Source organism: Borostomias antarcticus (assembly GCF_949987555.1).
Source record: "Borostomias antarcticus genome assembly, chromosome: 4".
Lineage (NCBI taxonomy): Eukaryota > Metazoa > Chordata > Actinopteri > Stomiiformes > Stomiidae > Borostomias > Borostomias antarcticus.
Window position 1 is genome coordinate 30,433,458 of NC_140237.1, and position 27,212 is coordinate 30,460,669.

Genomic DNA, 27,212 nt, shown 5'->3' on the forward strand with positions numbered 1-27,212 from the left:
ATCGGAAACACACACACACACACACTCACAGTGTACACAAACACACACACACACACAGGGAACAAATATATATTGCACCTCTTGCAATAGGTACAGGTGATTCTGACTGCAGTAATTTGCCAAGCCCTTTGTCAATCACATTCCCAATGTTTAAACTTATTTTGCATATAGCTCTCTCTCTCTCTCTCTCTCACACACACACACACACACACACACACACACACACACACACACACACACACACACACACACACACACACACACACACACACACACACAGTGTTGTTTACCCTCTGTCATCAATCTTCCATCCATGCAGAATGGCCAGGGGAGTGGCCAGTGATAATTCTCTCACCGGGAGCCTTCAGAGCTCGCTGTGAGACTAACCAGAAAACAAAAGGAATGTCTGAGGAAACACCATGGAAAAGAAACACAGAAACATCTCAACAGCCCCACCTGCTGTTGGATATACGTCATTGTTCTCGCGACATCACTCTTTTAGGGCTGTGTGAAATGTGTAAACTGACTGAAATCAATTTGCGTTGGATTAAGGATGATACCATATAGGCCTATCAGTCAACATACAGTACACTTAACAAGATTGCACATTATTCCACTCAAGAGCGCGGGTTGGATTTATGTCACCTCGTGTTCACATAACTCACAACTGTTGAGTGATTCATCAAGAAAGGGTTTTGTTCACCATTTGTGTAAGCAAAGAAAACGAATCATACAGTTAGACATGTAATCACCTACTATGACTCTGTAACTAGTGAACTTCCACACCGACAACCCAGGAGAGCAGCTAGAGGAAAGAGAATGTTCTGGAACAGCATGTCAGCTACCTGAGGGCTGTGAGGTGAGCAGCCGAGCACAATTTCTGTCTTCTATTAAATTAATGAATCGACTTAACAAATTAGGAGCCTTGCCCCCTTCTCTCTCCACACACACACACACACACACACGCACACACACGCACGCACACACAAGCACGCATACACGCACGCACGCACACACGTACAGTACACACACACACATGCATGCGCGCGCACACATACTGTACACACACGCACGCACACACGTACAGTACACACACACACATGCATGCGCGCGCACACATACTGTACACACACGTGCGCGCGCACACACACACACATATATACAGACACACAGAGGTAGAGGGAGAGAGGTAGAGAGGTAGAGGGAGAGAGGGAGAGGTAGAGGGAGAGAGGGAGAGGTAGAGGGAGAGAGGGAGAGGTAGAGAGGGAGAGGGAGAGGGAGAGGGAGAGGGAGAGAGGTAGAGGTAGAGGGGTAGAAGGGTAGAGGAAGAGAGGGAGGGGGGTAGAGGGAGAGAGGGAGAGGGGTAGAGGTAGAGGGAGAGGTAGAGGTAGAGGGAGAGAGGTAGAGGGGTAGAAGGGTAGAGGAAGAGAGGGAGGGGGGTAGAGGGAGAGAGGGAGAGGGGTAGAGGTAGAGGGAGAGGTAGAGGAAGAGGTAGAGGGAGAGAGGTAAAGGGGTAGAAGGGTAGAGGAAGAGAGGGAGGGGGGTAGAGGAAGAGAGGGAGGGGGGTAGAGGGAGAGAGGGAGAGGAGGCTGGGCAGTATGGAGAGGTAGAGTGGGGGGGGAGAGGGGTAGAGGGGGAATGGGAGAGGGGTAGAGGGAGAGAGGTAGAGGGGTAGACAGAGAAGGGTAGAGGGAGAGAGGTAGAGGGAGGAGAGGAGGCTTGGCAGTATGGAGAGGTAGAGGTAGAGGGAGAGAGGTAGAGGAAGAGATATAGAGGTAGAGAGGTAGAGAGAGAGAGGTAGAGAGAGAGGGGTAGAGGTAGAGAGGTAGAGGGAGAGGGATAGAGGTAGAGGGAGAGGGGTAGAGGTAGAGGGAGAGGGGTAGAGGGAGAGGGGTAGAGAGAGAGAGGTAGAGAGAGAGGGGTAGAGGTAGAGAGGTAGAGGGAGAGGGATAGAGGTAGAGGGAGAGGGAGAGAGGTAGAGGGAGAGGGGTAGAGGGAGAGGGGTAGAGGGAGAGGGGTAGAGAGAGAGGGGTAGAGGTAGAGAGGTAGAGGGAGAGGGATAGAGGTAGAGGGAGGGGTAGAGGGAGAGGGAGAGGGGTAGAGGGAGAGGGGTAGAGGGAGAGGGAGGGGTAGAGGGAGAGGTAGAGGGGTAGAGGGATAGAGGGAGGGGTAGAGGGAGAGGGATAGAGGTAGAGGGAGAGGGAGAGAGGTAGAGGGAGAGGGGTAGAGGGAGAGGGGTGGAGGGAGAGATATAGAGGTAGAGAGGTGGAGGGAGAGGGGTAGAGAGGTGGAGGGAGAGGGGTAGAGGGGTAGACAGAAAAGGGTAGAGGGAGAGGTAGAGGGAGAGGGAGAGGGAGAGGGGTCGAGGGGTCGAGAGGGAGGAGAGGAGGCTGGTCAGTATATGGAGAGGTGGAGGAGTAGAGAAAGAGGACAGGCCAGGGGTCCCTCAGGACAGAATGGCCGCAGGGCGCTAGCATCTGTCGGGAGGACCGAGCAAGGGGGATGAGGGGGGGATACTGCCCGTGGCACGCAGCCCCTCACTGGGGTCACCTGGCATGGCGTGGCCAGCCAGTTCTCCTTCCCGCATCAGAACTCTTTCTGGAACCGCAGGACAGAAGAACACGACAACACAATGAAAGTATCAGCCATATTTCATGGCCATGTGTGCACCCCCTGACATCAGTGCTGATCAAATATTTATAAAACAGAAAATCCATATCAACATACATACAAGTGGTGTGTGTGTGTGTGTGTGTGTGTGTGTGCGTGTGTGTGTGTGTGTGTGCGTGCATATGTGCGTGCGTGTGTGTGCGTGCGCATTTGTTCTGCCCAGATCCCAGTGACCACAGAGATGATCACAACAGGGAGTAATGGACACGGAGGATCAAATTGATTGAGCCTGGTGCTCCTAGGAGCGATACGCCGGATTAGCCGAGCTAATAAATGTTTCATTTGAAGCCAGACTTAGATCAAATGTGAGAAAGCCCCTCGCTGGCTCTGTGGAGATTGACGATTCGGGGCTTGACCCCGCCCCCTCCCAACCCCCCTCTCTCCCCAGCTGTTGGTCTTGGACTGTATTATGACGGCTACTGCGGATCATCTCACTAACAGCTACAGGCCCCTGCACTGCTGCCTACACACCATTAGCTATCCATCTGTCAGGATCCTAACAGGTTTGCACTAATGTGGGCCAACGCTCACCTCACTGCATTCCTCACCAGCGAGGGCTGCAGCCGGTCAGGGGCTTGCTCGCGCACACCGACTCCCCGAGCACGGGGCTGCTGCCAGTGCTGCTGGACCGGGGATTATCCGGGACCGGAGGACCGGGGACGTGTGAAACCGCTGAAGTCACGCTCACACGCTGTTGGAAAGAAGGCGCCTTGCTTGCGTTCGCAGGAGAACACACATGCGGTTCTCTGAAGCCATCTAGCCTACGGCGTGGCAACGCTTGAGCGGCAACTCCACACAAACCTTCCTAAAATCCACCAAATATTAACTTGGATTTGGCCTGACATTTTTGACCAAAGTGAATTTTCGACAAGTTAAAATGTTCTATTCACAACAAGTTGAGATGGAGGTGCGCGGGGAAAGGCGGTGGTTGATCCTAGGCCTAGCCGTGGTGACGGTGGGCCAGGCGAACGGGCTGTGCGTAACCCTATCTGACCAGGGGGACTACACCAGCGGTTGGGTAATGGAAAGGTCATTTAGAGAATCCCCCAGGTAGCGGGGGGCGGCCCTGACACGGCTCGTTTGTCACAGTTCAATAACTGCTACTCCAGGGAGTCAGTGTCTGCTGGTGGGCTGCACAGCTGATTCCCAGAGATTATAGCCAACCCCCTCCATTAGAGCCCGGCATCGGGGTCACACCACGGACCCCCTCACACCCCACACCAACCTGCCGGGGGCCCCGCCAGTTCCTCTCCTCGCGCGGCCGTTCCTTGACATGTTTAGGGGCAGGAATGATCAGCTAACGGATTTAATGAAAGGCAATACCCATATGAATGTGGATGGGGATAGGATTTGTATACCAATAAAAATGACGATTACAAGTCATATTAACGTTCAAATTATTCCACAGCAAGCAAATCATTGAAATCGTTGTCAGACAGCCCTAAAATTCTGGACTAATAGGCTAACTCCAGTTGTAGCAGTATTGATTGGATGTCCCTTCTGTCTGTACTTGTGTTATAGTAGCGAGCTGAGAAAGAGGGCCTTCGGATTTTCACACATCCTATTGACCGATCAGTGAAAGCACCCAGTCCTTCCTCCTCACTTTGAGAATCAATAGGCTTTCATGTGCTCATGCATGTGTCTCAATGCCTTCAGAGAATTAAGCACTATTTACTCTTTGCGGGGCACTATTTACAGAAGCACCAATGATTGGACGATTCTGGATAAATTGAGGCAGCCAAGATGGATTTTAAAATGTTAGTTTATTAAGAATGTGGTGTATCTTGATGGTATAAAGAGGTCTATGTCTCCCTCTTCTGGCCGTAGGCCCACTCGGATACTGAAACAAGCATTCCTTTAATAATATAGGCCTACGAGGCTATAGGCTATCTTAGCGGGAACATATGTAACACGTTTGAAGTTCATAAATACCTGTCCACGAGTAGCCTAGTGTACAAATAATATACAGTATGTGAGTAGGCTACCGTTAATAGATTGTATAGATTTAGGCGCGCCAATTTCCTTTTTACCACTAGGGGGCAGGATATGCTTACCGTTGACCGAGTTCCATTGCAGACAATAGATTTGGTCAAACTGAAAGCATGTCGTTCAATGCAATTACTCTACAAAATGTTGAATTACCCACAATTATCTTGGCCCTGCAATACTCAAAACGTAATATCGGAGGTTTAATGGTCCAAGTGTAGTCAATAGGCTACATATCTGTTATTCAAATGATGATCAAGACTGTTTATCTCAACGTGGGGGGCGGGGGGGTCTGTCTGTGGTCAATTGAATCATACTTCTTCCTCTTTCAAGCGATGTTCAAACCAAAGTTGAACCGGAGCCACGGAATTCGGCAGGCCAGTTCAGCTAGGGTCTTTCTGGTGATTTTGCCACACCGTTGTTCTTTGAGTAGAACAACTCCTCTGCCAAGTGTTGTAATTTATGTTTATTGTTTTGAGGAAATACATTTTGGCGTTTAAGGAAGCCCAGCAGAATGACACCCTTAATGTTCAAAGATGCTTTTTGGGTAAGTTCACTCACTAACTTTGTTATTTGATGATGATGATGATGATGATGATGGACTTGAACCAAACGTTCAGTCCGTAACTCCAGTTAGACCCATGGAGATATAGCCTAGACTATCACAGACAGTAGGCTACATCTGACTAAATTCAATGAGCAATTAGCTTATTGCTATGTCCACAGCAATATTTTGAGAAGTCTTGATAAGACTACCATCATACTGGTATACATATATGAAAAACATTTTTTTATTTAGCTTTCCTTTATATAATCAGGGAAATGATCCATTGAGATACAATCTCCTTTTCAATGGGGCCAGCAAAACAGCACATACAAGTTTCTGATAATACAAATACAATTTAGACCAGGAAACCATTTGTGTTAATCCATAATTCAATGAGTTTTGTTATGGGCCTCTCCTCCAAACAGAGGGTTGGACGTCTCGTTGTCTGACTGGTTTAACTTGCATCAAGTGCCACTTGAAATTCAACCTGTTCTTTACACGTGAGAGATAACATGAACAAAATGGGATTCATATGCTGAGTATCACATATCTGTCTATGACTAGCCTGGCCTCCCAACCAAGTTCCACTTTTAACGTTAGTCAGATCGGACAATATGTGTCATAAAAAACGGAGAGTCGAAGTGTGTAGTAATTAGTGTTGTGCAATTGTCGATTACAAAATAACAGTAGCTGTGTGTCCACAGGGAACAGATTTCACCAATCATTTGGGCTATGAGGTGTTGATACAAAAGCTACACGATGGCAGGCGGATGTGCAAAGACGTAGAGGAACTCCTAAAGCTGAGGTAGGCTAAGTGAACACATAGGCCTAACAAGCAGTGCATAATATATTAAAGGGCAATATGTCACCCCTTCATGTAAAGATTCATCATGACTGAAATTCAAACTCCAGTACAACACTCAGAGTGAGTATGTCTGTGCTGCACAGAGCCATGGCTGAAGAGAGGTATGGAAAGGACCTGGTGATGATAGCTCATAAAACTGGAGGCCCGACAGAGATCAGGTAAAGCGCTGTGTGTGTGTGTGTGTGTGTGTGTGTGTGTGTGTGTGTGTGTGTGTGTGTGTGTGTGTGTATGTGAGTGTGTGCGTGACTGTGTGTGTGTGCGTGTGTGTGCGTGTGTGTGTGTGTGTGCGCACGCGTGTTTGTCTGTGGGCATGTTATAGGCTGCCTCCTCTAAACCTACAGCGTCTTTAGTGAATCTCAAAATATTATCATTATCAGATTTACATGACCAGTTTCCTGTTCATAATGAGTGTTTGCATTGCCAAACAGCCTTCTTCAATACAGTACATGAACCCTCTAGGCTCACAATGCTACTTTTGTCAGTAACACAATTGAAAGTGAAAGGAACAACTTTACTTTCACAGTACCTTGAAGGCATCCTTCGATCAACTAAAAACCCGTAAGTGTGACCCCCCCCCCCTCCAATTCGCTATACTGGGACAAATCCAAACCATATGTTGACAGCTGTGCTTTTTCTTTGATCAGAAATTGAGAATATAGGGAAGCTGCATATTCAGCTGTCTGGCATGCTGAGAGAAGAGGTCAAGAAGATTGAGACATTCCGAGAGCGGCAGAGGGAGCAGAGGAAGAAGGTCTTGCGCATGAGTCATATATGTCCACATTTTTAATTTAGCATTGTCAAGCAGGAAAAGTGGAACTGACGATTTTTCATCCATCCAGTTTGAGGGGATTATGGAGAAGGTTCAGAAGACGAAGGTATCCTTCTACAAGAAGACCATGGAGGTAGACATGATTCCATGCATTTAATAAGCACTCAAAAACCCCAAATACAGACTAAATAGATGCGAAAAATCTAGATAGCCACTGAGAAGTTGCAGTGACAGTAAGAAGTGCAACATATATTTAGTGTATAGAAAGAGGAAGGGGGTGTACGGGAGTCCAGTAGCTGTCACAGACAGGGGAGCATGCAGAGAACATACACAGCAACACTGCAAGGAAGGAAACAGGAAGCTGAAAGACCACTGAGATACATCAGAACACACACACACACACGCACACACACACTTACACACCCACACGCACACACACACGTACTGTACACACCCACACACACACACACACACACACACACACACACAGTTGTATACTGTAAAGTGTTACTTTAAAGTGTTAGCTGCTCATGTCCCAAATGGTCAATGTCACCACGATGAACACAAACTAACGAGCCGTCTGCGGTCCGCAGTCGAAGAGGGCCTACGAGCAGCGCTGCAGGGAGGCGGACGAGGCAGAGCAGCTGATGGAGAAGATCAGCAGCACGGGCGCCACACAGAAGCAGTCTGAGAAGGTACAGTCACAACAAAACCCCTAGCGCCTTAGCACAGCTATACTGTGGACCACAGCCGGTGGACATGCTCACACATCACAGTATCCGGTGTTACTGTGACAAAGGTTTGTGGAAGCCATACTGTAATGGAGGTGAAGTTGTCGTTACATTTCTGTTGTCATTATATTTGTATGGTCCCGACTAGACTGAGATTAAGTGAAGCACTGAGTCTATAGGCGCAGTATAACTGTCATGCACAGCATTTCTCGGTCAACACGCATCATAACGACGGCAGTTTCCGGAAATGAAGTGCATTATTCCTGTTTGTGCACGGGAAATGAGAATTTACTGAGGGGAATAATGTCCATCTCTTTTTTGCTAAAAGAGAAGTGATCAGCTCTTGTTCCTGGAATGGAGGCCCGTTGTTAGTTACCTTTTGATTCAAAGTTTTTCACTTTCACCTCTCTTATTGTCTCAGGTACAGCAGAAGGCCAAGCAGTGCAGACAGGCAGCCACTGACGCAGGTCTGTACAATTTTAGACATCTAGCAGTGTTGGTACACTTGCAAGCTGAAGAAGCCGAAGCAAGAAATTGATTGTTTTCTGAAATATTGTCATCTACAGAGACAATCTACTTTTCTAACATTCAGCAGCTAGAGAACGCTCGGCAGGACTGGGAGGAAACGCACATGAGCACGTGTGAGGTACTCTAGCCTGGTGTGGTACCACACCTTGACAGCTCTGCCTACTGTACCACATACACACCTCCTCCCATTATGAACAATACAATGTTTGACCACAACACTCAGTTTGGCCGAGATCTCATACAGTCTAGTTTCATACAATCATAGTATGTCATTCATATGAATGTAATGTAAAAAAAAAAAAACACAAAAACATAACTGTTCACAATCTAAAACAATGTGCAATGCATTCACATAAAGATTGGGATAGGCAAGGCAAGGCAAGTTTATTTATATAGCACATTTCAGCCACAGGGCAATTCAAGGTGCTTTACATCAGACATTAAAAGCATTAAAACAAAAAGCAAGACATTATAGACATTTAAAACAAAAAGCAGGACAAATTAAAAGTATTAAAACAAAAAGCAAGACATTATAGACAAGGAGCACCTGATGAACGTTCTGCTGTAGTGTTGATCAGCGCCAGGGTTCGTGTGTGTTTCAGGTGTTCCAGCAACAGGAAGGTGACCGCATCGGTACACTGAGGGGTGCCATGTGGGACCACTGCAATCTCCTCTCCCTGCAGAGTGTCTCGGATGACGAGGTCAGTTGACCATGCTTCAACATTAGTACCAATTAGTGTCAATGTAGTATTTACTCAATAAATACCTAGGTGATATGTGCAGTTTCTGTCAGACATTATTCAAGCTTTGAAGACTGTTCTGGAATGATTTCTTTCAGTTTTATGAGGAGGTCAGGAGAACCCTGGAAAGGTGTGACATCACTACAGACAACAACCAGTTCATAGAGATGAAATCAACAGGTTCAAGCCCACCAGGTAAACAGTCGTCATTAAGCTGAGTGAAATTAGTCTCAAATAAACTGTGTTGCATTCAACTTTACTGTGGTAAAAATGTTGTAAAGTAGGAACAGTAATGTACAGCTCCATCCTGTCGTAATTTCCTTTGGTGCCCCAACTCCGGATACTGCATAGCATTTAAATATAAAGCCTGCACCTTTTCCATATAGGCCAGATAGAATAAATATGTCTTTGATTAATTGAATTCTTTCCTTGTCCGTAGATCCTATAGTGTTTGAGAACAGGTATCGGAGGGAGACATCGGACGACAGGCATGGCAGCTCTTTCTTTGCAGGGGGGGTCATGAGGAGGTTGGAGTCAACTGTCAAAACACATACCACACCACAGCAGAAATTGTGACTCTAATCTTCCAGAAATTAATTTAAGGTCTTGCATTTGTAAATTCACATTATCATCAGAATATCCAACTATCATCACTTATTATTATTATCCATAAAAAATATGAGACATACCAAAATGTACGCAGGTCAGACATGGCTGCTGTATGTTGATATTGTAACATGATATTTTCATAGGTTCTCCAATCTACTGCAAGGAAATATTTCTGGTTCCAAGTTGAGCCTCAATGACAGTTCACAGTCCACAGCACCATCTAGTGGTCAGTATAAGCTCCTGCCTTTGTGTATTGTCAGTCCACCAGTGAGGGGATCCTCCAAATTGTATTATGTGAAGGTTAAGCCATACCAAGAATATATCATGTCATTCAAATGTCTAGTTACTGTTAAGTTGCACTTTAAAATCACCATAATCTTTAAAAACTGTATGGTCCACTAACCCCACTATTTTAGCTGACTATCTTGATGACGTATATCCTTCCATAGCCGTACCTGATTTTCAGCAGCAAGCAGAATTTATTGGTGAGATATTGGAAGAAGACGAAAGCTATATGGTGCAATATGACTACGTTTCACGGGTGATTATTCAAAGATATATTCTTGTTCAACTCAACATCATCTTAAAAGCAAACGCTATACTTGGTTTATCATGATCACGGTAAACCAGGTCTGTTTATTTACAGTCCAGTTATCATGTATTTCTAACAGTGAGGTGTGTGTCTGTTGGGTGTGCGGTGTTCCCCAGGACCCGGACGAGCTGACGGTGACGCGGGGGGACGTGGTGGTGGTGCTGGAGCAGGGCGAGGATGGCTGGTGGACGGTGCAGATGAATGGGCTGACTGGTTTGGTCCCGGGGAACTATCTAGCAAAGCTCTAGTCACGCTATCAAATTCACACAGAGACATGCCTGCATACGGAAACGCACACACACACACACGAACACGGACAGCAAACAAAAAGCAAGGTGCCCCAGTGTACAAAGCAAGGTCCATAAAGGTATGCTTGGGTGAGGTTGGTGTGGAAGAACTTGACTGGCCCGCACAGAGCCCTGACCTCAACCCCATCGAACATCTTACTAGAAAGGAGATTGTGAGCTAGGCCCTCTCGTCCAACATCAGTCTCTGACCTCACATGATCTGACCTGAAATTCCCACACAAACTCCAAAATCTTGTAGAAAGCCTTCCCAGAAGAGTGGAAGCTGTTATAGCTGCAAAGGGGGGACTAATTCCATATTAATGCCTATGAATTTAAAATGGAATGTCATAAAAGCTCCTGTAGGTGTAATTAGTAGGTGGAAATGGAAATGAAACGCTGAAGAAGGCCTTACGGCCGGAACACGTCCGTTCACTGACTGCTGCCATGCAATAAAGCTACAAAAATTATTGACCAGAGTGCGGATTATTCTCCTTCTACCATTGTTCTTGGATCTGCACCCGCTATTGTTCGGAACCATGAGTTGAGCGGGCGTTAGCACTGTTTGGGCATGGTACTCTGTAATTAGTAGGTGGCCCAATACATTTGTGTCCATATAGTGTAGATAGATATTTTAATGATCCCCCAGGGGTAAATTTGGCATCTTTGTTAGTCACAAAACTGTTAAGAAAAACAGGAATAGAGGTCAGCTATCAAATCTGTTTCCAAATAATTACACTGTGCTGAATACATTTAAAGGGCACCAATGTTTGAACATCTTAGTATTCAAATTCTCATTTTGATCATTCATTCAGAGTCTTTCAGTAATAGACTCCAGCAATAGAGATGACTCACTGATCTGACATAAAAATGACTCATCAGCGGACGTCATGACTTCTTAATCACATGTGCCGCTCCAGAGATCATGGTCCTCAGCTGAGAGATGCAAAGTCAAATCTGACTGACATTATATTGTATTTTGCCGTGATAGTGGTGGCTACAATATTGCAAATAAAATGCTGCAACCAACAGAATCCCAGTGACTTAAATAGTAAATTAGCTGTAAATTGTATTTAATTAAATATTTTATTAATTATAAATATCCCATGTCTGTCTCTTCATTTTATGTCTTAATTAGGGACTCCATGCTATGGGTGTATTAGACCCATTATGTACATTTTGCCAATGTGGTAATAAGATCAATTCCACTGTGCTGAGCAGTAAAATGACAGGATACGATCTCATTAAAATGTAGAAGTTTATTCCAGTCTTCTCTACTTTCCCCAATGTATTTACATCGTTCTGCTTCACATAATTATATTTCTATTGCACTATATTTCTAAAGAACTCAACATCAAAAATCAACAAGACATTCTACGGGATGTTCCAACAATACACAATGCCACAAAAATAGAAAATAATACGGTATTTTTTTCATTGACTATCGAAGTGGTTGAACCACTTTTCATACTTTACTGGGATTTTGTATGACTGAAACATATACAAGCTATATCTACTGGGGTAGGTAACACTGACAGGAGTCCTAGATGGGACTGGAGACAGGTGATCCTAGATGGGACTGGAGACAACTGATGGAGGTTGACTCAAAATTCAGTATCACATATTTGTGATGCCTCATCCATCAACGTTTATGCACATCATTAAATATTAATCAGATCCCTCCCAAGCTTGTCATAGTGCAAAGTGACACAAAGGGAGAGAATACATTCCGTACGCTACGCTGAATAGTAGTTTGTTCAATATTAGCTCCTAACGATCCCTTATGTACCCCAAACTGAGACGGATAAAACAGACAAGGCTGGATATAAGAAGCTAATGAGATGATGCAATAATATCAACTTGCCATGTACAACTGGGACCTTAAAGCATATCATAGTGTTTTAATCGCATTTCAAATGTATCAACTAAAAAAGCATATCAATAAATAGGCAGCTAGCTTACTGACCTTCCCCCTCCCTTAACCAGTGTACGCTACGAGCTATTATGCATTGTGCAAGGTGTGCTTGAGCTGACTGCAGCTGAAAACTACCAAAGACGTGTTCGATGAGGCCTTTTCTCTTATGACGGGTAAATGGCAGAGTAAGGGTCTATCTGGGTCCTCTTCATGCGTAGGTGTTAGTTGTGACGAGCAGCTCGTAAGCTGGGTCGTGACTCCTCCTGCATAGAACCACGCAGGCACACAGCATCCCCAGCATCTAGAGATGAACAGAACACAGAGGGCATCTCACTGTGTGTCTTGGTGGCGCCGTGGAACCCTACCGCGCTCTGACAGTGGGGAAACTAGCTTCTAAAGATGCAAGAGGTGGGCTAGTACCTGGTGTGATGTCCCCATAGGGTGGTATAAAAACTAAAACATGGAAGAGAACCTTTTTTGCAAATGTTGCAGCTCAATGCCTACTACAGCGGCTATCTGCTGTAGGAAATTACCTCTAGTTAACATCCTCTTTAGACATTACCAAAGACTAATTATGCCTTCATATGAGACTTTAGTGTGATGCTACTGCACTTCTACACTCATGTTTCAGACGTTTACCTGTATTGCCGCAAAGGTCAGTGATGCCCAGATGACATACATCATTATTTCCTTCAATTTTTTCACAACAAGAGCCTCACACCCCTAGAGGAAAAAGGCAGGAATTAAACACATCTTTTAAACCAGTGTGTACTGTATGTGTGTGCTATTTAGTGTAGTAGTATTAGTGTAGTAGTACGTGTGTGCTATTTATTGTAGTAGTATTTAGTGTCGTTTCTCACACTTACCTCCTGATAGAGATCTCCTGGACGAGTAAGAGTGCCGGTGCAGTTGCTGATGTTGGGTTTACAGCAGCTGACTGGAACACTGTTGTTTTTCGACTCCTTGAACCAGGTGGTGTTCCTCCAGTCAGCATAGTTGCGAATCCCACAGCAATGAAGCTATGAGGAGTAAGAGAGCATGACAGAGAGAGAGAAATGGGTGGGAGAGAGACTGCTGTAGACACCCCAAAACCCTCCAACTAAAACATGACACCAATGCAGTGAAATATAGCCTAGAGATATTGAAAAACGCCTGGTCTCTTAAACTATTCTCACCTGTCTCTGCACATAGTCGATGGCACGACTGGGAGCATCAGTATTAGTGCCATTGTATTTATCATACACCTTCTGAATGGAATGGTTGACCTCATCCTCCACCTGAAATAAACATACCAACAAGTGGAAAATGTGCTTATAACCTGTACGTTAAAGAGTATAGCCTAATCCATAGCAATGGACGTCAGTTATCAAAATTCAAAATAATACAAATGTATTCGCCCTACAGCCTATACTCAGACAGTACTTACCTTGGCCCTGTAAATGTACCCAAGAACCACCACAACAACTTCTGTGACAAAAACCAGCAGGAGAATGGCTGCGAACTGTAACAGGATGAGATGAGACAAAATCAAAGTTTGTAATGGCCAACCATACCATACTCGGCAAGTATGTTTTTCCAACAGGCTACTTACAGTTGCTAGTCCACAGGAACTTTCTCGAATTGTGGCACAGCAACCAATGAAGCCAATGATGAACAGAAGAGTCCCAACAACTATGATCGTTACAGCTGGGATCAAGGTGTACACATCTTCAAAGAAGTGGTCATAATCATCATATGTAATGAACACATAAGCTCCAATGTAACATAGAATTCCAGCTGCAGCCTATAAAGACAGTCAGAGAGAAAGGAGGGGGTTATATGCAAATAATCCTTGATTAGTTATTCATGCAAATTGAGTGCCAATCAATGCCCAAGAGGCTTCTGTCTTTGCTGATTGTGTGTAATGGGCTCAAGCCTTTCAGCTTTCCTTAATTAAGGGCCCATTCTTAAGTCTTTATTAAACGCAGGTTGAAGAGCTGAGATCTAAATTTGCATGCAGGCATGTCAAGAAGGTCACAACGTGTGCCAAGCAAGGAGGTTATGCGAAGGTGCCAAGCCCAGGCATCCAAACAAGGGACGGCTAGCATCCACTGCAGCTGCTAACAACAGGCTAGCAGTGGAGTCATGCACCTTGCAGTCTGCACTCTGGGCATCCATCTCTGCATAACATTGGCCACACGTATTTACCTTTTAATATCAGTGTTAGAAAATAATAAATACTAGGAAAACATCCAGTGTTATTTGCGGTTTTTAGGACAATGTAGCTATAGCTAGCTTAAACCAGTATCTTACTGTTAGCCATCTATCTAGCTAGGCTAGCGCGAAAGGCTGGAAGAATTTCTATTGCGTAGCTTCAATAACCATATGGTTCCTCGCCACTGAAGAACTTTAAGGTGGTTGGGTTTGCTTGCTTACCCAGAATATGAGATTCAGAAAAACCAGGACGGTTTTTGATGAGTTAATTCCACACTGCCCCATGGTTGCGCTGTAATTAAAATAGTTTAGCTACTGTATAAAATAGGTTGTATGATAATAAAATGGCTGTCACATTCTTCAGCTCAGCTCCACTGCCCCGATTCTTCGCTGAATCGACCAATCACATTGGCAAATAGAGTGGACAAAGTCACATGTCGCGATGAGATCATCAAAACAATAACATGGGGTTTGGGGATAAAGTAACGCTTTTAGAGGGTGGTCATGTAATACCAGTGGTGATACTTGTCCCCTGTTGTTGATTTCAAGAAACACCTCTCAGATTGTTAAATGAAGCGGCCCAGAATTTTCTGACAACTTGCTATCCCAGTAGCCTACATTCTACTAGCTGACTGAGCAGTTGTAGTGACATCAAATTACATTCAATCTGCATGTTCCTAAGACTTAAGACTGCTCCTAATTATGATTCCACCTACGCAAATACCTATTCATCATCATCGCCATCATCATCTTCATCATCAGAATGTATCAATAAATCCCTCAAACAGGCAGATTTTAATTTGTGTCACAGGGTGGCAGTATATCCTGTCAATTGATGTCAGTTTTGACTTCCCTTGACACAATAGTAGCCTGCAACTTTATTGGTAGACCTAGAATGAAGTATAATACATTATACATACAACTAAATTGATACCTAAGGGTTCTACATCAACTTCATGACATTGCCCTAGCTTGGCCCAAAGACATAGGCTATGTTTATTGAGCTAGATCTATCATTGTCAACTAAAACCTGGGAGTGAGTACAATGCAATGCATTTCTTTGCAGAGTGACTGAGTATGGCAAGAAAAGATTTCAAGGATCTGTCAGTAATAGATAGATGTAAAGCTACTGTTTATGCAGGTGTAACCGAGTGAAACATGGAGTAGCTGTTGAAACTCACTCCTCAAAGAAACGCTGACAGTCCCACCAAGAGGGACGTTCCTGTTGGCGCAACTGTTAGCATGTCCGCCTCACAAGTGGGAGAGCTTTTCGAAGGTGGGTTCAAATCCCGCCCGGGGCAGACCTTTAATGTGGGTTACAAAGCTAAGATTAAGTGCACCATCCATTGTGATATTTTGAATATCATGCTTTGAACATTTTAATATTGAAAACTCTGCCAATTTAATTACATTGTGAAAAATGTATTGCAAAAAAATTACATCTAAGAATAACAGAAACAAACGAATGGTCTTGTTGGTTAGTTCAGACTGTAGGCTACATTATGTAACATATATATAGGAGTCAAATGATGGCTCTGTTTGCATTATAAACAAGAGCCATCCAATCAACATGAGTGTACTCATGAGAAGGCAAATAGCTGTAACCTTTTAATATCTGCTTGCTGCTGTTCGCAGCATGAAGTGTCAGAATTGTGCATGTGGATGTCACAAGAAACTAAGATTACAGTATACAGTATGTTCTACCATGCAAGAGAAGAAAATCTTGGATTTGTGTAATTGGTGAATGAGTGGGAAGCAAGGCTGAGGCCACTGAGATGATAAATTCAATCTGTCTTTTCCAAGGAGAGAAGAAGCACAATGTCAATGGAGATTTGTGTTGTGGCCAGACCAATACACCATCATCAAACTGAAGATATCTGCCTGCCCAATTCCCAAAATTAATAACATTAATTAAATCATGGCCCTGGAAACACAAATAAACTGTTCACGCTAACAAAGCACAATACTTATGATATTATACAGAAACATAAATGAGATAAAAACCTGTTTAAACTATTATAGGCCAATCAATCAAACTGTGATCCACAATGTGATTGCATTTTCATTCAGTCCTTTAATTCATTATCATAGTGTCCTACACTACAAGCACAGTATTATGGACATATACAGGTAGAATATGCACTCAAATCTAACACATTGCCATAATGGCTTGGTGAGTTGTCTGCACTGGGCATCTGTAATCAGAAAAAAAAATTGAGGAGTAAAATGCCTTGGGCCATGCTGTTAGCACCACACAATCCGACCAGAAAAAGACATCCAAATGAATGTGCACACATATTGATAGTGTCATGAAAAATATTCTGTATTATAACAAACATCAGGTGTGGTGTGAAATTGGTAAACGAGAGTATCTTTTCATCACATCATGAGACTTCAAATAACCCTCGACATTAGCTCTATAGGGGTACAGCAACACACTGAGGAAATACATTTAAGGTAATCCTCACTTTTGTTGTTGAAGCACAAATCTAGTAAGGACTGATATGCAAAGCCATGGAAGCCATGTTCATGAATGAGTAATGAACAGTAGCCTATGTTGCAGGGTCATAATTCAGAGGCGTTCAATGGCCATAGTACAACTAGTGTCAGTCAAGAAAAAAACAACACCAAAGCACATGCATACACAATACGATGTTATCAGTTCAGTTTATACTATTGATTTACCCAAGACAATAGAGCCAAAATACATTACATTAGCATTATTGATCTAGAGAACAATACCTCCTTTCAGGCAAAACCCAGAGAACTATATGTATGTAATACTGATTTCAATTTCAGGAAATATCACACAAAAATTAATATATATTTATATAAACTACCCACATTTGATATTTATATAAGCATTACTGGTTATTTTCACATATGCAAGTTCTTTCTCACTCATGCTGTGAGAGCAATCTGTTGACTGCACAGGGAAGTGCATCGCTATGCTTTATACTGGGCTCTGTAGAATTAATCAATATGAAGGACGTGAGCGTGGAGAAAGAGACAAATCCATCCACTGTACACCTGAAGAACCTCTGGACAAAGTGATTTAGCTAATCTTATTCTTAGCTTTCAGTGATTTCTGACCAGTTAATATTAATGTGGCCTACACCCCCCCACCCCCCTCTCTCTTTCTCTCTCTTACACGAATATTAGACTGTACTGATTAAACATCTAGGGGCACAGCTGATGAAAAAGTGAATAATCACGTATTGTTTAGGGTTTATGTAGTGGGTCATGCCTGTTGGATGATCTGTGGCACTATGATCTGCAATTATGTAACACTTATAATCCTAATTACAGTTGAGGCTTCATCTCAATCAAATGAAATATGCAGGACATTGAAATCAATACCCCAGCAAAAACATGTTGAGGAAAAAACAAATGTTCTTTATGACCATTCATGACCATGTTTGTCACAGGCTTTGCAAATAATTGTATTTATTCAATATAAATATTTTCTTTCAACAATAGTACAATGCAGCACAGCAAAATGTATATCTTTATGTAGCCTAATATTGCAAATGGCATTTGAAAACTTTGAGCTTAATATAATTATATTTTAACATTGATGCATTTCTTTCTATAATGGCCAAACCATAAGTGAGAGTCAGACCAGATGACTTCAGCCAGGTTCATGCATAGGAAACTCCTGCGTCACTTTATGCTCTTTTGAATGTAGCTCTCTAAAATCTTCATCAACCATCCAGTCTCCTAGAATAGAGAATATACCACCATATCAAAACATCATATGAAAGAATTGCCTCAGTTAATTTTACTCGATCGCCATGTAGTGTGACGCACATAGCCTACATTGTGCACGTTTCACTGTATGAAGCTCACCTGATTTTTCGTGCGGCTTTCTTGTGTGTCAACCTGGGCTTGCAAAGCCACTCTCAGAACCTCCTGGAAAAGGTCCCCAATCCCGCTCTCCTCCGGACCCAAGGCTACCTCGAATTCATCAACGCCTTGACCATTAGGGGACGACAGCATGGGGCTATCCATCACACTCTTCTTGCCCATAAAATGACCTTTGCAATAGACAGAAAATATTTGGTTAAAGTTTTGCATGTAGTCTGCTTTGCAAGTTGAATTGATAATAATTTGTGTGAAAGACTCACTAAAACTACAGATATTGTATGCACAGCAAAAGAAAACTTAGTTGTGTCCAAAATTGACTTACCTGTCGCCCATAGATTCCCTCTCGGATTTACTTTAATTTTCGCAACTTTGTTTCTAAGCTCAGTTAAATCAAAACTTACTGAAGAAGTTACAGAGATGTAAGAGAAAAATATAAGATAGCCAAAGAAACCAAATTGGCAAACATTGTTCAAATGTATCCCTGGCATGTCGAAAATATTGAACTTCCACCTCAGTACGCAGATGTCCAAGTGGCGTTCTTGTTAGTGACGGACTGAGGCTGATCCTGAATTTATAACATGCTGATCTGGGTGGTTCACCCCCCCCCCTCTCTCTCTGTCGGTTTTATGCAGAGCAATTCGCAATTTGAAGGATTGTCCAAACAAACAAGTTGTCACTGTCGGTGGTTTCATATCGGACCACATACGTACGCGCGCACACTTTTACGCGAGAATGGGGTTTCCAGACACAAATAATATTTGCTGTGTAAATATCCCCGTAGCCGAAATGAGTGCACAATTAACACGCCTAGCAATTTCAACAACAGCAGATGGAAAATGGCAATGACATAATTTGATTTGGGTAATAACAGGCTCCATTGCGCCACTGAATGGGCAACATTGCTGAAGACTGGGTGTAGCCAAACTGTGGGTGGGTGGGTGGTTTATTTCCCCAAATAGAATTCAGACTAATCATAAAAGGCTGGTCTCAAATTATGAGAACATTTTCATTTCATCAGTGCTGGCTGTATAGCTAAAGACCTCATGTTAAGAACACTTAAAGCCCACAGGATAACTGTGTTACATTTCTGTTGGTACTCAGAGAGCCAATGTCATTTTTTATCACCTTGGGTAAAGTATCTGTACACAAAGGATTGAAGGTGTGTGTGTTTGATTATCAGTTCAGCATTTGAGATCCTTGTGATTTCAGTTCAGTGCAACAACTGTATTTCCTGACAAGATACCCTAGGGTGCTTCTCCTGTGATTAACATGACATTTGGCCAGTTGTAGCATGCTGCTGTAGTCAGCCTTGGCCTCAGCGGACAGGACCTGCTGATTATCACCACAAAATTAGACTTGTTAGAACAGACCGTCCTTTTTGTCACATCAGGGTGCTAAATTGGAAGTTCAGAGGGAAAGCTGCTGCTTGGTATTGTCCTCTTCCCAACCTCTGACATTCAGACTCTCACCGTGATTTCATTATTAAGCCTGTTGCTGTATATAATGTCACACAAATTAATTAGACACTATCACGGCAACTGTATTTCAGTGAATGAAAAGTCTTAAGCCTTTTTCTAGACATGGTGACTTTTTGTGTTGCAGGTGCCATTTGGAGAATATGGTTCTGTCAGGCAATATGGCATTCCTATGGACAAAGCGATCCTCATCAAAGGGATGAAGATCCTTTTTCAAATAACCAGAGTAGACAGCCTGCTTTAATAATACTTGAAAGGAAAGGAAAGTCTGAAGTAGACAGATGTCAATTTCAACATTAGAAACAAAATCCTTTGTTATACTTGACTATTTCTGATTGAAACTGACTTGATTGTTCTCTGTAAAGCGCATTGTGTTGCCTCTGGGTATGAAATGCGCTATACAAATAAAGCTTTGATTGATTGATTGATGTATATCTGAGTGATACTTTGGTCACATTCTATATCTCATCTCTATGGCTCCAAATACACATTTCTACTCAAAGACTGTCAAAGATTATTGCCGAGGCTTGAATATTAAAACAGAGGCTACTTAAGTCAAACCAGGTACAATGTAACAGATGCATTTATTGTCACACACATATGTATCATACAAAGTTCATTGTTTTCAAAGGTAATGCATTAACAATAAAACAGGACTTAATTTATGAATGTTTCATTGCATTCACATTCTGAGAGAAATTACAAAAAATATTGGCTTCTCATACTACAAATTGAAACTAATTCCCTCACAGATTTTTTTTTTTTCTTTAAAGCATGGACTTCGAAATGTAAACACTATCCACATTTCTAGCCAAAACATGTTACAGAAAGCAAGTCCACTGTGTATAATTAAACAATTATGTCTTGAAAGGCATGGTGGAGATTTCCTCTATGTGGTCAGTCAGTACAGTGGTCTGGTGGGCCCCTCACTCCCGATGGACCAACACAAAGAGACCGAGCATGAAGAGGACAGCATACTGGGAATGAAAGTTACACTGTATTTAGTTATGGCCATACCCATTTACCACCTATATTTAAAATGCCCATCAGTCACCTTACCTTGAATTTGGGGTAATCGTTCATCAGAATGGTGACGATTCCAATGTATGGCACAAACCTAAGGACAACATGGAGAATACTTATCAGATAGAAGTTTACCGTACAAGTCGGCATGAGCCTTTTTCTCTTGGTCTAGATCAGGGGTATTTAATCTAAATTCAAAGAGGTCCATTTAGATAAAGTCCTCACGCCAAGTCCAGTAGTGAAGCATGTAGCGTGCGTAACATTTTTTTGGTGCCCTCGATTTCAGACATAGCATGGGACATCTGACAAGACAGATATTCTTCTGCAAATGATAGCTAATCCTGAATCTGTGATCAGCATAGCTTGTTTCATTTTTCACATACAGTGCTTGCTTCATTGTGACGACATCCTCAAGCAAAGGTACGCGCTATGATTCAGTGCCATATATTGAAGTAGCAGTGCAATGTCTGTATGATAAACTGACGTCCAAATCAAATAAATTAAGTAGGCTACATTTCAATAATATTTCAACAATATTTATTGTCAGTTTTCATATTTAATGGGAGGGTAGGCTACTTTAAACAAATGTTATTGAGCTCTAGCTTCACCTGCCAGGGTTTTAAATCTGAACTGGAATGGCATCAGGGCCAGGGGTGTAGTGGTGACTAAAGAAGTGGGGATACTGTAGCAGAAATGTTACAGTTTTTACATTAGTGGAGTTTAAAGAAGTGGGTATACTGTGGGTCCATGGATAAAGAAGTGGGTTGTATACTCCGTTTACCTCTGTATCCACTTTACCACTGGTCAGGGCCATTCTCATACACCTGTATGTGCTCATTGGATCGATCATATTGGGCTCTATTGGGTGGGAACAATGAACATGAAGAGTCTGTCCATTCTTCATTATAAGCCCTTTTTGCTGTCTACTTCTGTCCTTTTAGAGCACGTCATGTGAAATTACTTTTCTTATCTGACTCACTCCTATGTCGTGTCTCGTCTCTCATGTCTCTCACCCAGAATTAGTCTGGGGCCTGTCTCTTTCGCAGTTGTTTCGCCGGTCTAGAGGGGAAGCGCCTAGGATGACGCATCGCATAATCTTCCAGTCTGGACCGGAAGAAGAACAGTTGTATAATCTATAATTTCGGAGGCTAAGACGCTGCAGTGGCTTCAAATGTATTATATTATGTATCCGGCACACTTCTTCCATGACTTCTTGAAATATTTCTTCAGGTATGTCCAAGTTTTCTTCCATCGATTTAAATAAAGCAAGCGGAAGTAGGGGGCGGGCTCTACAGGCTCGAGCCGGAAGAAGGGGCGGGCTTAAGGCAGTGAAGTAAATGGACACCAGGCTCTCCTCCCAGAGGAGAGACTGGTGACGCGAGGCTACCCAGAATAGACTCGGAATCGCTTGGAATGCAGAGATCTGATTGGCTGAGTAGCATCACGTGCAATGATAAACCAGTGCCGTAAATGCTAGAAAAGTGGTACTAAAATAGAATGCTCCGTCAAATCGTAATAATTCTCAATAATTTCGCGTTTTTTGGTCCGGGGCCAGAAAGGACGGCGTCTGGGTCCGGACAATTGTTCAATCTTTCCACCTGGAGTCTGTTCAAACATGTATGCCCACCTCACTTGTTCTCTGTAAAGCGCATTGTGTTGCCTCTGGGTATGAAATGCGCTATACAAATAAAGCTTTGATTGATTGATTAATTATTGCGCAGACAGACTTCCAGGTCTATTAGAGATTTACAGAGATCCAAAGGTATGAAAGGCCTTGTAGAGCCAGCAAAATTAATCTCACTAATGTAAATCAGTCAGACAGAGGCTTACCCTCGGGCCCGCCCCACCACGTCCTTCTTCTCCAGCCAGTGCTGTCCCTGCTTGTACAGCCCCCTGTCATCCACCGCGTTGTTGTCTCCTTTGGTCAGGAACTTGATGTCTCCATTTTCCCTGAGGACATCATAAAACACAGATTGCTTTTGTTGGGTATTATTCTTGGTTTCCACGTCCCACCAAAGTTGAGGTCCTCGTTAGGGTAGAGGGGAAGAAAGTAGGGCTTTCTTCCCCTCTCCCCTAATGAGGACCCTTTCTTCCCCTCTCCCCTAACGAGGACCTCAATTTTGTTACATCTAGCCCCCCCACCACATGCTTCCTAGACTCTGTCCCCTCCACTCTCCTTCAGTCTGTTGCACCTGAACTCCTTCCCTTCTTAACCCACCTCATCATCTATTGTATGAGGATACTTTCCCTCTGCTTTCAAGACTGCCAGAGTCACCCCCCTCCTGAAGAAACCATCTCTCGACCCATCTGACGTCAAAAACTACCGGTTTCCCTCCTATCCATTCTATCGAAAACACTTGAACGTGCTATCTTTAACCAACTATCTTCGTATCTCCACCAGAACAACCTCCTGGACCCCCACCAGTCCGGGTTCAAGGCTGGCCACTCGACAGAGACCGCCCTCCTTGCAGTGACACTCCGCACCGTGAGAGCAAACTCTCTCTCTTCCATCCTGATACTCCTAGACCTGTCAGCAGCATTTGATACTGGAGACCACCAGATCCTCCTCTCCACCCTCGAGGAGAAAGGCGTCACTGGCTCTGCACACTCCCTGTTTGCATCCTACCTGACGGGCAATGTGTCAGAACCTCCTTACATAAGACCTTTAAGATAAGTAACCAACCTAACAAGCTTTCTGATGAATCGTGACCATAAAACACTTGATTCTGAGCTTTCTTTTGAAAACCAGAAGGAGCAGCATACAAAGACTGGCAATATTACACCATGTGCTTCCAGTCTCAGAAAAGCACATGTATCGTAGTATTTCCAACGCATTTACAAATGCCCCATTGACTTCCATTGTGGCCCAGTGAGAGCCTGCAGAAAAACTGCAGCTAGCTTATAGCGGAACGATAAACAAAATTATGGTCTCTATGTGTCAGGTTTATGGTAGACAGACCAAAAATGGGGTTACATTTCCAAAATAGCACACTACCCCTTTACAACAAGGTTGATATCATACAGATTTGTGGCTTCTCCAGGAGCATATACCACCATTTCACAACTGGAGAGCTCATGGTAAGTCTACCTTGGATGGTTATGACATTATGGCTGGTAATCAAAATCCTCAATTCAGAATATTAATGGGATTTTAACTTCCGGAACTTCACTGTTGCGCTCTATTTGAAACACTGAAAGTTCTTAAACAGTTCATTTAAGCCGTCTAGTCTTTTAGATGGATGTTCTAGGCGAGGCGAATGGAAGAGAATACAAATCCAATGATCTTGCATGAATGTTTGAATGTGATGCAACGCTCCCTTCTACCTCTTAATAAAAGTATTTTTATTTTTTATTTTTATTTTTTAAAAGATGGATGTTCTAAAACTAGAGTCACCTCTCGGACATTGTTTGTGACCCTGGCCATAGATATCAAGGCAGTGGAAAAGACCAATAGCAACATAAGAATGCTTGTTTGCAAATCAGTTATCCAAGACAGCATATGTGAAGGAAGGCATTATAAGCATGCATGATGTGAGAAAAATTGAACTGATTAACTGTATATTTTCTTTATAAGTAAAAAGAAGGCCGTACTTTTCATGAATCTTCAGTACTCTGTGCACTATTGGGATCTCTCTACCCTCTATCCTGAAGACCACAATCTCTCCGACCCTGATGGGGTCCTCCACCCGGTTTGTAAGGAATAGGAGGTCTCCTCTGTGGAAAGCTGGCTCCATACTCCCACTGGAAACAAAGATATAATGACTGTAAGTGGAGTGCACCAATTCATAGTCTTTCAATCAACCTCTCCAGACTATACACCAGTGTTTACCTGAGAACCACGACGATAGGACTTTCACTGCCTGTCACAACCATCAGTCCTTTCCAGATCATCAGCGCAGAGGACACAATCATACCAAAGTTTAGCACTTGGTAATAGAGCTGGGGGGAGGTTGACACACACACACACACACACACACACACACACACACACACACAGGTGCTTACTAGAGTTTCAGGATTCATGTATGATGTACAATTACGTTAAGTCACAAATGTTAGCATACAAATCATAACTTTGTTCTTTTTCATGTTTCCGGGGATACAATGTTTTCAGGCTTGCAACACTGCATTCATAGCTGACTAGCTTTGGCTTCCGGTTTTGGTTAAGGTGAGAAAACAACCTATGCTAGCCAGCTAGCAAACTATGAATGAATGCAAACTAGCTAGCTAACTAAGGTAGCGAGCTAGCTAGCAACTAGCTAACGTTAGCTAGTTGCTATCCCTGTTTGACTGTGCACTGTTGAATTTACAAAACTCAATAAACCGAACTTCAAGCTGAGGTTGCGACGAACTAGATAGCAAGCTAAATTGCGGAAGAAGTAGCTAGCTAGCTTGAGCAACGTGTTAGTCGCTAGCTAGTCAACCTGTGCTACCGACTAGCTAGCGTGCCCTGTTCCCCACAGCCACACTGGATAACGGCTCCATCAGACATGTTCGGGTGGCTTTACATACCTGCCGCTTATTCATGCGACGCACATCATCAAGGAAATCTAAAGACAACATGATTACGGACGTGTCACCAATATTACATATAATCTCTAACGAAAGAGACGAACATAAGGATGCACGTCAAAAAGAAACTTGCATCCAAATCTTCCGGGTCCACTCAGTCGGAAGTCCCGCCCTCACCCTGAATCTTTTGTTGAGGTGTCGCTTCTCTATTTGGGCTCGCAGAGGAGGGGCGGGGGGGATTCCAGACTATCAGTGAGCTGTTGCTGTCGTGCACTTAAAACAGAAATGCATTTCTGTAAAATATTAATTATAACAAATCTAGGTATCTTCTTTTGAACTTTTCCAACCATCTTTACGATTTCGATAAAGCACTTAATACCCCAGTAGGCATATGCTTATTTAGTTTAGAGTATTAGACCATTAGACCTAGACCATTTCCTAGGAAGAAAATTGATAGTGTCACCCAAATTTAAAAACACAACAACAACAACAACAAAAACAACTATAGCTGCAAGCAGCAATAATGGGGCCAAGAAACACCAAATGCACCAAAGGCAACAAGCGAAACACACACCATAGCCACATTTGAGCTATGCATGTGAGTGTCTGTGTCGCCTGACCAGGTTCATGCATCATCATCATCATCATCATACAACTGTCTCATGTAAAGCACCTTGAATTGCCCTGTGGCTGAAATGTGCTATATAAATAAACTTGCCTTGCCTTGCCTTGCCTTGCTCTCCCTGGATGAAGCGTGTAAGCTATAGACCACTCCCCTCTCCCTGGATGAAGTGTTTAGACCAAAGGCTACTACCCTCTCCCTGGATGAAGTGGGTAAGCTATAGACTACCCCCCTCTCCCTAGGCTAAGGGTTACTACTCTCTCCCTGGATGAAATGGGTAGAATGTAGACTACTACACTCTCCCTGGGTGGAAGTCTGTAGACTTATAGACTACTAACCCTTTTCCTGTGTGGAAATATTTAGGCTATAGCTGATAATAGTTGTTGTGGGGGGTTGCAATTGTATCAATTAACTAAGATTTGCACTTAAGGTGTTGAAATAAGCCTAGCCTACTAGGCTACTAATGACATTTGTGGAATATTTAAAAAGTCTCAAAGTTAAAATATGCTGGAGCTGCTGCCTCCGCGACCCGACCCCGGATAAGCGGATGAAGATGGATGGAAGTTAAAATATGATAATTTGCATCCAATTAACCTGAATGATTACTGTCAAACTAACATCCATAGAGTCCATATGCATTCATTTGTAGTGATCTTGATTATTTCAGAATGAAATAGCTTTTTTAATATAAGAAGAGGCAACACACATTTAATTGTTTAATTGTAGCAATGAAAATACAATGAAAGTGCAATGGGGGTGCTTTTGCACAAAAATGCTTATATCGACGTCAAAATGTAATCTGACGATTTTGTGTCCAATTAGTAAGTTGTAGAGCACGCCATCAGCTACCCATGCAAACAATATGAACCCCATCTGGCCACAGGGGGCGCTACAGCAATCAATTGCGTTTCAGACACTTTTAAGGCTTTTGTCTTGTTATAGCGGCAATCGGTGGTCAATCTGCTTCATATTTCTACAAGTACCTTATGATATGCTGTGGTACCACTGTACCAGGTTTTGGAAAAATCAGCTTGGCGGTTAGGCCTAAACCGTAAATAAGCTCTCTAGTGCCTCCCTTTGGTTTGATTGGGATAATAATGGAGGATTAGCCTGGTGATATGCATACAAGTTTCGTGGTGTTCCTTGCAACCCATCAGAACTTATATACCTTCATGTGAAAAGCCACACCCTCTGCAATATTCATTGGCTCATAGTGGCTCTTTTAATCAAGTTTTCAAACTTATGCTGAGATGGAACTTTAAATATTCATCCCAAGATTCTGGC

At 43.2% G+C, this 27,212-nt stretch overlaps 3 protein-coding genes across 3 annotated transcripts; 1 reads left to right on the forward strand and 2 right to left on the reverse strand.

Annotated features, from left to right (window-relative positions):
• Nucleotides 1-5,170: 5,170 nt before the first annotated feature.
• Nucleotides 5,171-10,285, forward strand: LOC311308476 (proline-serine-threonine phosphatase-interacting protein 1-like; the record flags this gene model as incomplete). The annotated part of the gene is made up of 13 exons (XM_084437437.1): nucleotides 5,171-5,203; nucleotides 5,908-6,008; nucleotides 6,152-6,226; nucleotides 6,592-6,626; nucleotides 6,713-6,819; nucleotides 6,908-6,970; nucleotides 7,431-7,532; nucleotides 7,990-8,035; nucleotides 8,135-8,214; nucleotides 8,699-8,797; nucleotides 8,935-9,031; nucleotides 9,276-9,376; nucleotides 10,154-10,285. 13 exons carry the CDS (start codon nucleotides 5,171-5,173, stop codon nucleotides 10,283-10,285), a joined length of 1,071 nt encoding a protein of 356 aa, XP_084293563.1.
• A 1,277-nt stretch (nucleotides 10,286-11,562) lies between these two features.
• On the reverse strand, nucleotides 11,563-14,792 carry tspan3b (tetraspanin 3b). The gene is made up of 7 exons (XM_084437105.1): nucleotides 14,652-14,792; nucleotides 13,828-14,019; nucleotides 13,663-13,737; nucleotides 13,412-13,513; nucleotides 13,103-13,255; nucleotides 12,876-12,959; nucleotides 11,563-12,537 (listed from the first exon to the last, which is right to left on the reverse strand). Exons 1-7 carry the CDS (start codon nucleotides 14,712-14,714, stop codon nucleotides 12,445-12,447), a joined length of 762 nt encoding a protein of 253 aa, XP_084293231.1. The 5' UTR covers nucleotides 14,715-14,792; the 3' UTR covers nucleotides 11,563-12,444.
• Nucleotides 14,793-20,516: 5,724 nt separating this feature from the next.
• On the reverse strand, nucleotides 20,517-25,454 carry sec11a (SEC11 homolog A, signal peptidase complex subunit). Its single transcript, XM_084437536.1, has 6 exons — nucleotides 25,307-25,454; nucleotides 24,624-24,733; nucleotides 24,386-24,535; nucleotides 22,625-22,744; nucleotides 20,831-20,888; nucleotides 20,517-20,748 (listed from the first exon to the last, which is right to left on the reverse strand). The coding sequence occupies exons 1-6, from the start codon at nucleotides 25,355-25,357 to the stop codon at nucleotides 20,698-20,700; spliced, it is 540 nt and encodes a 179-aa protein (XP_084293662.1). The 5' UTR covers nucleotides 25,358-25,454; the 3' UTR covers nucleotides 20,517-20,697.
• Nucleotides 25,455-27,212: the final 1,758 nt, after the last annotated feature.